At 45.1% G+C, this 11655-nt stretch overlaps 1 protein-coding gene across 1 annotated transcript in view; it reads right to left on the bottom strand.

Annotated features, from left to right (window-relative positions):
- Window positions 1–2683: 2683 nt before the first annotated feature.
- Window positions 2684–11655, bottom strand: part of T265_01516 (hypothetical protein) — a gene marked incomplete at both ends in the record, with an annotated part of 59480 nt that continues 50508 nt past the window's right edge. Inside the window, 2 exons of the mRNA XM_009165557.1 lie at window positions 2684–2895; window positions 11090–11271. Of these exons, the coding sequence (XP_009163821.1) occupies window positions 2684–2895; window positions 11090–11271 (394 nt within the window). The remainder of the gene's footprint in view (window positions 2896–11089; window positions 11272–11655) is intronic.

The raw sequence follows: 11655 nt of genomic DNA, 5'->3' as shown, positions 1-11655 counted from the left end.
AACTAGCTTTGAAGTCTTACGGGCGATTCACATGCCTTCCCCGTCTACCACTCCTGAGCTATTAGTGCACTTTGTTTGCCTTTTCTCATCGCATCGAAATACGTGATTTTGCGAGGAAAAAGTTTATCAGCACAATGAAATGGCAAGAACAATTTCCCACGTGTGGTCGATTAACCCCACAGCATTTATCAGTCGGTGCTGTGCAGGTGAATCTAGCTAGTAGTCTGAAACTTTACATATGACACCTTGGGTGCTCTGGCCAGGCAAATGATGTTTAAACTGTTCTTAGGTTGCGAATCCACTTTCAAAAATCCCAAGTCTAACACCCTGTTGTTGCATCGCATTGTTTCGTTCTTAAGCCTTTGAGTTGGATGTCTCATAAGACTTGCAGGTAAACTATCAACCCAAAGCAGTCCGTTGTCTTTTAACATGTGAATCATTTTGATTTGGACGTCCAGGCGAGCAGCAGATCCGTATCCAAACCTGTTGTACGGGTACGTATCATCGTCCTGATATCCTCGGTCGTTACAGTAACGTCTGGTCGCGTCTGGTTCTTGTGAGGTGTGCCTGCAGATGTCCTAGATCAGCATGGTGGCTGCCTGCGCTTGACTGAGGCGAATAGACACCTGGTAATAAGCAACGCAGCTTCTGTTCTATCTCACACACTACATCGGCATCTAGAAGCTCCAAAGAGATTAAACCGGCTTGTTGTATTTTCTATATCAAAACATCGTTAGTATACAGTTTGTAAAAGTGCTGAGGAAGCACAAGACCTCGTATACCATCCTGATTTCATTCTAAGTGAAGCGGTTCTGCACCGAAAAGCTGAGAAACACTACACAGCTGTTTCAACTTTATGGGCAATAATTAGCGACAAGCATCTCATGAACTTCCATGGAGACTCGAACCGAGGGACTTCAGGTGAGTAGCTGAGTACTGTCTTGTTCGGCCGTGAGCAGCTAACCAACCCAGCGCCACTCATCCTTCAGTAGCCACAGTTTGGTTCATGTGGTCATGCATTGGTTGGTTCCTAAAGTAAAAACAACTCATATAGAATCATGAGCGATTCGAACCCACGATCTCCCAGCTAGTAGGTGAAGACTAAACTGCTATGCTCACGCGTTATGTCCCAATGAGCAGCCCCAGTTCAGTGCTTATGAGAATGCCAACGGAACCAAGGCGAAATTACTGCGTCCCGTTGTGTCCATTACACAAACAGCTGAAATCCCAAAGGTTTTGTTATTGACTATTAGCAGACTTATCAACGGGCATCAGTCCTACAGCATCACTTCCCTTGAGGTAATCGTTCTTCCCCATGAGATGCCTGTATGACAGATAGTATGATTGGAAAAAGGAATTTGGGATATCGGACCAGTTTACCTATCCGAAACTGGTTGTTTGAGGTGTGCCAGCCACACTGACACTAATGAATAACAGGCATTTATCGACTCCACGCGTCGGAGGTTTTTAGTGAGATCGATCTGGGTAGTAGCCTTGACGAACCCTGTGTAGTTTGGCTATGCTTGGCAGCAAGCCCCACGGAATAAATAGGCCGCTGAGAGGAGCCGGCTACGAGCCATACATGGATGTGTTGGCATCGACCCAAAGTCCAGACAATCAGGAGGTTTTGGGGCTTTCCCTTAAGCAAGAAGAAGGCAGTACAGAGCTCCATTTCAACCGGATCCTCACGAAACCGCAGTTGAGTACCTCAGACTGAGGCACCAGACCATATGAAATGATCTACATGATGAAACAATAGCATTGCATAGGCGCACCATAGTATTTCAACCATACCGCCAATAAACTGCTCACTTTCTCCACTGAACCAGGTCGTCATACGGAGTGCATCTGTCTTACAGGTGTTGTGCTTTTTTCGTTTTGCCTTGCGTAAATCGCTCCGTCAAACAAGTATGTCCAGGATACGCACAGCATATTGGATAACATTGCGGTATCTTCGTCGGCATACCAAACGGAGAGTGAAAACAGTGGTACCAAGACCGATAGAGACTGTGTATTATCTGTGAATGCATCTGTTGAATATTCATTACCGGATCACGCTAGAAAACCGAGGTCAGCTTCTGGGCAGTCTTGTGATTTCAAATCGGAAGTGACATGCTGTCGTCTACCGACCGTTGTGGAGTCAACGACAACAGACTAAGCCACGCAAGAATCGTGGCATCTAGTTGGGCGCTATTGGTCGACATGACCGTTGTGACGCGTGAACCAGAAGTAACTCTGACAAAAATACGTGTTCAGCAAATAATCTAGGTTGAGAGTGGAGTGGAAGGCAGTTCAATAAATGGGAAAGATGCAGAAAAAATAACTGATGTATGTTTGTGTACAGTTTGAGGAGTGATGAAGCGTGTGGGGAGCCAACGCCATTATGACATGCTCACTCTAAGATGATAAACTTCCATGTACAAACACCACCAAGGGATACGCATCCAGACCCAATACAAGCGGAGAAATCACACACACTCATACAGAGGATGAGGGACAGATTGGAAGCAAAAAGAAGGCTAAATTTTCTCCATCACAGCCTTGGAAAATAACGGACAATTAGTTAGACAGGCAAGCAGATAAATTCATGGACCGCAGACGGCGCTGTGGTAATGAACTGTTTTTTCTTATCTATTCAGTTCGATTGGAAGACATGAAAACTCAGTGTCATCTGTTTATTTTTCTACGCCGCGAGTGCGGATAGGGTAGGTTGAAAGTAGTTTGGAGAAGTGTAGTGAATGAAATCTGCTGGACGAGTTGGGAGAAATCTACATGAACCACACGGAAGGTGGGGAATTAGGTTGGAATGGTGGCCGGTTCTCATGAAACGCACGTTAAAGGGTTGTTGTTCAAAATGAATCTGTGGGACGGTATTGAAGACTGCCTGAAAGCGGACTGATCTTCAAGAAATATGAGGAAATGCTGTTTGGGGAATCTTCCTGTATACCGATCCAAAACGCACACGAATATAAGCACCTCGTGCAGGCGATTTGTAGCCAACACACTCCATATTGATCTTAGCTTGGCCAAACGGGAGGAGGGGGGAACCCATAGGAGGATGATGAAGGTAACAAGCTTCTACCGTAAGATCCATTCAGTCGATTAGTTCGTAGAATAGGACATAGCCCTCGGCAGAGACGACACTTTGGGTGCTTGTTGGGCGAACGCTAGGGTAATGGAAGAATCATAGTGTGAAAAATTTAACATTTCAAATATACTACCAATAATGTAAGCCCATATTTGTTGGCAGTGATTAGCTATGGCATAAGGCCAACCGGTTAGATGCAGTTGGATGGCACGAAGAGAGTGAGCAACAAAATGGAGCGGAGTGATCGATTGAAGGACTTGATTAACGTGATTTAGCATACCTCAGGGTCACTGATAGAAACCGGCAAGTTTCGCGGCACATTGAGGTCAAGAAGGACCTTCAGTAAAAATTAAGCACACCTCAAAACCAGATATGGATTCAAAACTTCGTAGGAACTTCCATGTGCATACCAGCGATTGACAACTGCCTACGGCCGATGTTGCTAACATTTTTTCCGAACTAAGTGTCCATTTTACACTACTGAAAGAATCCAAGTAACGAACATATAAAATACGAATTAGGACTACTGCTCCCGTGTGTTTGCACGCGTTTCATTGAGGGGTCATAGAGCAACGGATAATATCCAAGAAGCCTTAAATACGTTGACAGAGAATGTATTCATTAACAAGACTCAATAAGCAGTTTGCACATCTGCGGCACAGGTCGTTTGGAGCCATGCAGATCACAAAAGTTGCATTTTAGTGCATACTGTGGACAATACTAAGAGGGTTAGGGAAGGGCCGCTTAGGGTGGCAACACAGTTATCTGGAGATCTGACGCAGTGTTTTGAACATGCTTCAGTTGACTCTGAAAGCAGGTCCATATCGTAGTTTTAGAAATGTCAAGAGGAGATTCATTGCATTTTTACAGAAGGGCGAGTACACTGGGGTGCGTACACAGCACCCCCCAACAAAGCTGTTTAGGATTTTTAGTTCTTTCTTGCTCGTGTTTATCGCGAATTCTCCAGTTGTCATTTATGGCTCACGAAGTTTTCAAAACACTTTATCCTATGAGGACGATAGCCACCCGCCATTTTAAACTATAAAACAGATGGATAATATAACCAACCTCACATTGGGTCAATGGTCAGCTCAGTGGTCTTATGAGGTAACGGTGACTCCACGTTTAACAGGTTACTCGGTTGGCCGTCACACGAAGTTGTTATGGTATCATCTTTTGAGCCTATCATTCACTTGGGTTCGGCTTGTGGATTAGTTGAGTGTCGGCCTGCCAACAATGGTGATTAGTAGCAAAAGCATGGCTTCAGTCACCGCACTCAGAGAACACTGCTGACAGCGTCTAAAGGCTCATTGCATTTTGGCTACTTGAACAGGATATGTAGCGTGCTGCTAACTCGGCATAGGTAGCGATGGCGCCTAGGGCATACTGTGGCACGCAGCGAGTTTCTGAAGTCGTGATCTTGTCATGCTATACAATCCGTACTTTTAACTTGCTGATCCCATTATATTGCCAATCATACTTTCCTAACCGCGTCACCTGACCGTGCATCGCCATTTATTGTCATGCCAAAGCGATGCATTTTTGGGAAAAATACGGCCATTCGCATCAACGATCATGAAGGTTTTATTAAGGGAACTTCCGTGCTGATATTTTATTTACTGTGGAAATTGCTAAGCACACAGACCACGACATGGATAGTGGGTCAATGGATGTGCATTTTCCATCGATTAATTGTTCACTGAATAAAAAAAACGGAAAGCACGAGAAAACAAATAAGCGATAAATACACCTTCGATGCACCTCGACTCGGTTCACGACCGAAGCTAGGTGACTGAGATCAACTCGTACCATAGGTCAAAGAAACAAAAAATACAGTCACAGGACCAGACAGGGCAGACGTATACACCTGTGCTCTGGACTGTATCTGGAATGGTCCTTGAAATACCGAGATTCGTTATGACAATATCCTCACCTACTCCCGCTCACTGGCATATGTATACCTTATTAGACCGTTACGTCATAGATATCCCCCAGTTAATTCGAGCTTATTCTGCTACAAAGGCCATATGAGTGCGTAGTATCGTGACAGAGGAGTCATGGCAGTTAATTCGAGCTTATTCTGCTACAAAGGCCATATGAGTGCGTGGTATCGCGATAGTGGGGTCATGGAAACTACTACTTTTGTGGAATCGTTCGAGGGCTGCAGTTGGACTCCTTTAAGGTGGGCATGCAGCCTTTCTCACTTGTCAATAAATCGCTATCTGTTGGAACACGAGGCTTAGGCTAGTCGAGATAACAAGTGCATTGGAACTACTCCTTTTGTGGAATCGTTCGAGAGCTGCAGTTGGACTCCTTTAAGGTGGGTATGCAGACTTTCTCACTCTGTCAATAAATTGTTATCTGTTGGAACACTAGGCTTAAGGTAGTCGAGACAACGAGCGCATACATGTGATGCAGACGGTGGACCTCTACTATTGAGGGAAGACAAATGTTCGCAAGCCCCGCTAAGTTTTACATCACTGTCGATGACTGTGATTTGGTGTATGATTATTAGTACTTGGGAAAATTGAGATGAATCGGGTGATGCTTCAGTGCTGACAGTCTAAAAAAAGTTCAGGTAGTTGCAGCTCTATGACACACGCTAAACGGTTAAAAAAGAAGAACAAGGAAGACACTAGCTAGTAATGCAGATGAGGCCACAAGTACACATTAGCCAGTCGATTATGGTGCGTGTTTGAAATACGGTTCAGGCAGACAAATACACAGACCTGATTGGTTCGCTACAGTGCTTAAAATCAAAATCCATTTGCAGCAGAAATTTGCTGGAATGCAGAAGTAGGAAACATAAAATATTCCAGAGGAAACCCTCGTTAGTTTTATGGACATAAATGGTGTGAATGACAATCAGTTGGAACTGCCGTGAAACAAAAAAGCTTAAAGCGAAATGAACTGGGGAGAAGATGTTTTCTGAAGGCGAAGAACACAGCACCCTAAACTGTATCAATCTACCGACAAGCTGGATGAACGATACATCATTTCCCGAACTAAGCGACGACAAAGGTCGTTGATGGAATGGTCCAGGGTGGTCGCCGCGTCCTGGGAAGTTTATACAGGACATACAATAGAGATGAACATGTTGACGTAATGACCTCAAAGGAAAGAATTTAATTGGGTGACATAATGAGGAAAATTGCAGAAACCTGGGTTGAGAGGACGCACTAGAGGAGTAGCAGACATTTTTGGTGTTCATCGGTTCCGTGATATAAAAGTGCGCATATCAGGCATGACAAAATCTCGAGAGGCCTTAACTAAGGTAGTCAGACGACCAGATATATGCTCACTCCCCAGCAGAGATATCCTGTCCGACTTCACGTGTTTAAAAACAGCACAGCGCAAGTGTTTTTGTTACATCTGAAAACCAGTTGTTGGCCTCTTCCCAACATTGAATGACTTTAATGCTCAGACCCGAATTTCGCCACAAGTTTACTAAAGCAAGTTTAACTTGGTTTCCTTTCAATTCGCACATAGTTTGCGAAGCAGCGAATCACCCAAGGCGGAGGACCAAGTCTAAACGCTGAAGCCCTATGAACAATAAAAGTCAAACACACTGAAACCAAGGAGCCAAAGACAGATCGAACACATTTTAGCTGTGGAACAAATCCAAACGATCAATTATACAATCCACCACTCTTTCGGTCGACTCAAAAAAACGCTCAAAAGGTGCTCCTTAAAAAAAATGGAGCATTCAAACGCATCCAAGAGAAACCTCTGCAGATAGAAGAATTCGCAAAATGATTTCGACAACGAATCCTGTGTTTGACCGAAAACCGAAGCCAAAGGTTCGTCGTACTGGTGCATCGTCGAAGCGCTCCTAACATGACTATCACATGAACGGACCAAATGACCACAACAAAGCTAGCCGAGCTTTTCGTGCCACCGGACCGAGTAGCTACCTCGAACGTCCACGTGATTCACGAGGCAGTTCACATGATCACGAAACACTTAAGGTTAGGCAACACGCAGAGGAATAGTGTGATGCGCTTTCAAGTTGGAGTAAGCTCTCTTCATAGGTGTTCTACATTCGTGTTTACACATGCGGTGAGAATTGGTAGGACAATTGGCTGGTACAGTGATATGGTAGTATCAGAATAGTATACATATACGGTTGACTGGCTCAAATTGATACAGATTTCTACGTTAACCACATTTTCCAATTGATTAATCACATTGTGTTTGCACAAACCCCCGGATTCATGCGCACAACCAAGACAACAAAAACTGTGCAAAGCTGGGTATGTCATTCCTCATGCAGATCGCCCACGATTCGGGCAGCCGTATAAGTTTAGAGGTTTTGGTATGCTCGTCGCATACGAATGGATTATTTACCAACCCGCGAGCTGCTATCTGTTTTCGGATTCGCCTGTTAAGTAGAACTAGGCCAACATGACCCTGGGGGGCGAGATCGTCCAAGTGGTTAGGGCGCGAAGTTACTGACCGACCTCTTACTCTCGACTTCCCCTGTCTAGGCTTGGGCAACCCGGCAGTATCCCAGCCCTCGTACCACCTTCGGGTGGCATGGCAGCTATGCACCGAAAGGGTGCTACAGCTGAACGATATATTGTGACCCTGCCAGACGACGGGTGATACAGCAACGCGGTTTTCACTTGACCACATGGACCGGATATTTTCAGGGTCGGATGTCGTGATAGGTCAGTGTGAATAGGGATATCTACAACTGCTTACTAGAAGCGGGTGGGAGCTCGAGTTTTCTCCGCGACTAAAGAGCTAATATAGTGACCGGAGGTCTTTGATTTGAGTCCACTTCTGCATCCAGACTGCTCCTGTCTAGGCTTGGACAGCCTCACGGTATCTCAGCCCTCGTGGTTCCTTCAGGTAGCACGGTATCTAGGTACCGGAAGGCTATTACAGCTGAACAATTATTATTATTATTTAATGAGTGCGGGTATGAATAAGTTCACCCCCCCCCCCCTCTGGGTGAAAAAGGCGTGGTTTCGAAGCCGAATGATCACCAGTAGCAGCTGATCACAGCTGCAACTCTACTCGACGAACCCCGTCTTTTTTCGACCAATTTGTTTTGTCTACACAGTAATACAGGTGACCACAGTTCCATAACATATTTACTTATCACAACGCGAAATGCACGCTCAACAGTTTTGGTCTGCGGGTTGGAGAATCTCTCTAAGAAACTTATTCGTGACCATCGTGAACATGAGATAAAACACCGGGTAACACCGTGTATTACGAGGAAACCGATGACTACCGACCACATGACGCATTCTCCCATACTGTCTCGCAACGTCCGTGAAGTAGACGAGGAGCTACATACTATATCGGTGCTATTAGATTGTGACGGATGGAGAGATGTCGGAGTGCATGCAACTTAAGTATTCATGCTCCAAAAAGGTGTTGAAAACAACGCCATCGAGTTGGAGTGTTGGACAGTAGCCACGTAGAGAATCCTGTCACTTATCTGAGACCATAACCGTACCAGTTTGACACGAGTTCCTATCACCGATAATCAAGTTGGTCATTCCGGGTGAAAAAAACCTGTTCTCTAGGTTGTTTTTGATAATATTTAACCCCCATATAGTTACACAGCTCCAAGTGTAACTCTACTCATGACTCCTCGGAATTTCGCTTCCGAAAGCCACGCTAAGCTGCGGCCAATGTGAATATTAGGATTCGGCCACTAAACACTACGCTTCGACCAGACATAAGCCAGTCAGCGCAAGGATCCGGAATCCGCGCAGGGACTCTCAGCTGTGGTCTGGACCTTAAGTGTGAGATCGCACCAGTTTCTCATGTGAACTGAAATCGGCACTGCCTCCCAGTCGATGCGGTGCTGGAGGAGGGCGGTTTCGAAGACAGTATAGATCAACGAGATCCAACGGTGGCTCTCCAGATGAAATTTTGTTTGTCAGTAATCAGAAATCCAATTAGTTGATGTGTATCTGCATCCTAATAATTTGAACAGCATTCACCTTGTTCATATACGATTATTCTGATTGGGCCACACAAATGGGGAGTTCTGCTCTAGTTAGAGCTAATCAACAATGTAGTCTATTTCGCATCGATGACCATCAAACAGCCGGATAAATTGTGATAATAACAGAATCAAGAGATGAACAGGTGCAACCAGCGACCCGCTTTCACATTACTTCATCCGCATTCCGCCACTCTCTTCAGAAGATGTGGTGACTTTCACATTACTTCATCCGCATTCCGCCACATTCAGCCTGACCACTCTCTTCAGAAGATGTGGTGAAGCTCCATCACTGGTGCATAGAGAAAGTGCCTATGCCTACAGAGCGCTAGGAAGCACCAGTGAGTTCCACTCAATTGCTTGTGCTTCCTATCTCCCAGGGTCTGCTGATGACGTTCTGTTGGGACGAATGTTCAAGAATTTAGGATTGCTAGATCCTTCCCAATTCGCTTATTGTCGGTTCCACTCGAAGCGAAGTCTACCGGCAGTTGAGAGGAAACCTACCAGAGATTCTTAATTTGTTTCCGTTATTCAACACTTTCGATCAAGGATTTGGTTGTCTCTGCCACAATGTGGAACAAAATGCATCGAATTTCATCCAAGTGTTGTATGCACTATGTACATACTAGGAGTGTCCCGTAAACACTGATGAACTCCTAATCAGAGGGCTGTCTCAAACATATCCATCATTATCAGAATCATCGACGGCACGATATTAGTGTCTAATACTAATGCTTCGCTGTCGTACAACCACGATTTATTTGAAAGTCCTATTGTGGAGAAAAGAATAAAAGTATCCAGAGAAGATACCTAGTGCCAGCCCACCACAATCATTCCGAGATGCCCACACCTCCAGACACTCATCCCGGCAATCTGGATAGAAACTGACGACAAGGATACCACTGACATCGATTGGGGACCATGTCATGCAGCGTCTTCAACCAGGCTGTGGGGAGCCGCGGTCCCCCCTTCCCGCACCGATAGCACCCAGATTTCTCGTAATCTCTTTTGTACCGTTCCACCAGGTCAAGGGTTGACCAACCTCTCTGGTTCCGCCGCCCCGACATAGGGCACGAAGAAAAACGCTCTTTTCGAAAAAGAAGGATCAAGACAAAAGGCGGTTAGGAGTCACTGATATGGATATTCGTTCACGTTCAGCATTCGAAGCGTCACCATGAAAAACGCCGTTTCCACGAAAAGACCGCAATACGGAAGAAGACATTCGGTCTCGAACTTAGTAAAGAGGCGGACTGTGTTCAACATAATAAAATGGTGGTTGTAAAGAACTGTCCACTGAGTATGTCATGTTCGTGGTAGCTGCCCTCTATTACACGTGGGCTGTCATGACGACTGAACTGAGACGATAACCTGAGCAAGATAGAGATACCGGTGTGTACGATTCGTAGGTGCTGGGAAGACCTTACAGATAGTAGCTTTTAGTTTTTTAGGCTAGACTCAATATTCTTGCGTTGAACAACTCAGTATTGCTGCACTGATTTCTCATCCTTATACAGCCTGATCGATGGCTGTCGAATCTTGTTGAAGATTTGTCCACAGAAAGACTGAGCATTCTGTTGACTAGACAGGCATATGGCGAGCCAGCTACAAGCAATACAAAGGCACATTCCGATTAGTCAGAATAGCGACCAATCAGAATCGAGTGTTTTTAGCTTGCACATAACCCCCCGCCCTCTGGAGTATAAACCTTAAGAAGAATTCGTCGATATACTGTAAAAATACAAATGCTCCCACCTCACAAGAGGCGGAATCTACGGCAAGCTTTGTTATGCAGAAGACTAGCGAGGGGACTGTTTAGCAAGCCAAAAGACAGCTAGAAGGGAGGCTCACGACCACAAGATAGAAACTTGCAAATTTATGTCAGGGAGTTTAATGCCGTACACATGATCAACGCCATTACTTGTTCTTAGCACAGATGCGTGAGGTACGCCCCAGTGTTAGCCAATGTAAGTTAACAAGCGTTAACAAGCCTACTCTTTGCAAGTGGGGAAACAATTGAGGGAAGCTCATCAACTCACCGACTGTCATTGTAGTCATACCAGGAGTTCCGATAGTGATGTCTGCATATGGCCGTGTAATGTCCGGCGTAAACACTTCCTGAGTGATTGGAGACCGCGTACAAATTATATCGGGCATACCGCTGTTGACCTGTGAATGTATGAACAAAACCAAAGCGGGTAAGCCAAGTAACCTCAAAGCGCTTCAAAGCCGTAGCTGTAGGTTGAATAGCGGATCAATGGAGGAGATATATCAATTGTATCCCGATTTTATGTTATTGCGGTCACTTTCCATGACAATAAAGTCAGCCCTGCGCTGTGATTTCCAGTTCGTGCAAACAACAAAATTCTACGAGTAGGTAGACTGACAAAGAGTAGGGCGTTCAAAATGAGAGACACTTGTCCCACCATTCAACATCCACTGTTCTAAATACTTGGTTTTCGGTGCCAAATGGTTGATGTGATTAGTTTTTGTAGCTACAACTTACTGAACCGGTAGTTTCCGATGCATTTAGCTACTCTCCGAAAGTGGGCATGAGTCCAATCTGTTTTTGGCCCCTCTGGATGTGTTAGCTCATTCAATGACA

The sequence above is a fragment of the Opisthorchis viverrini genome (genome assembly GCF_000715545.1).
Source record: "Opisthorchis viverrini unplaced genomic scaffold opera_v5_16, whole genome shotgun sequence".
Lineage (NCBI taxonomy): Eukaryota > Metazoa > Platyhelminthes > Trematoda > Opisthorchiida > Opisthorchiidae > Opisthorchis > Opisthorchis viverrini.
Note: the sequence above shows the minus strand (reverse complement) of the source record. Positions and strands in the feature narration are given on the sequence as shown.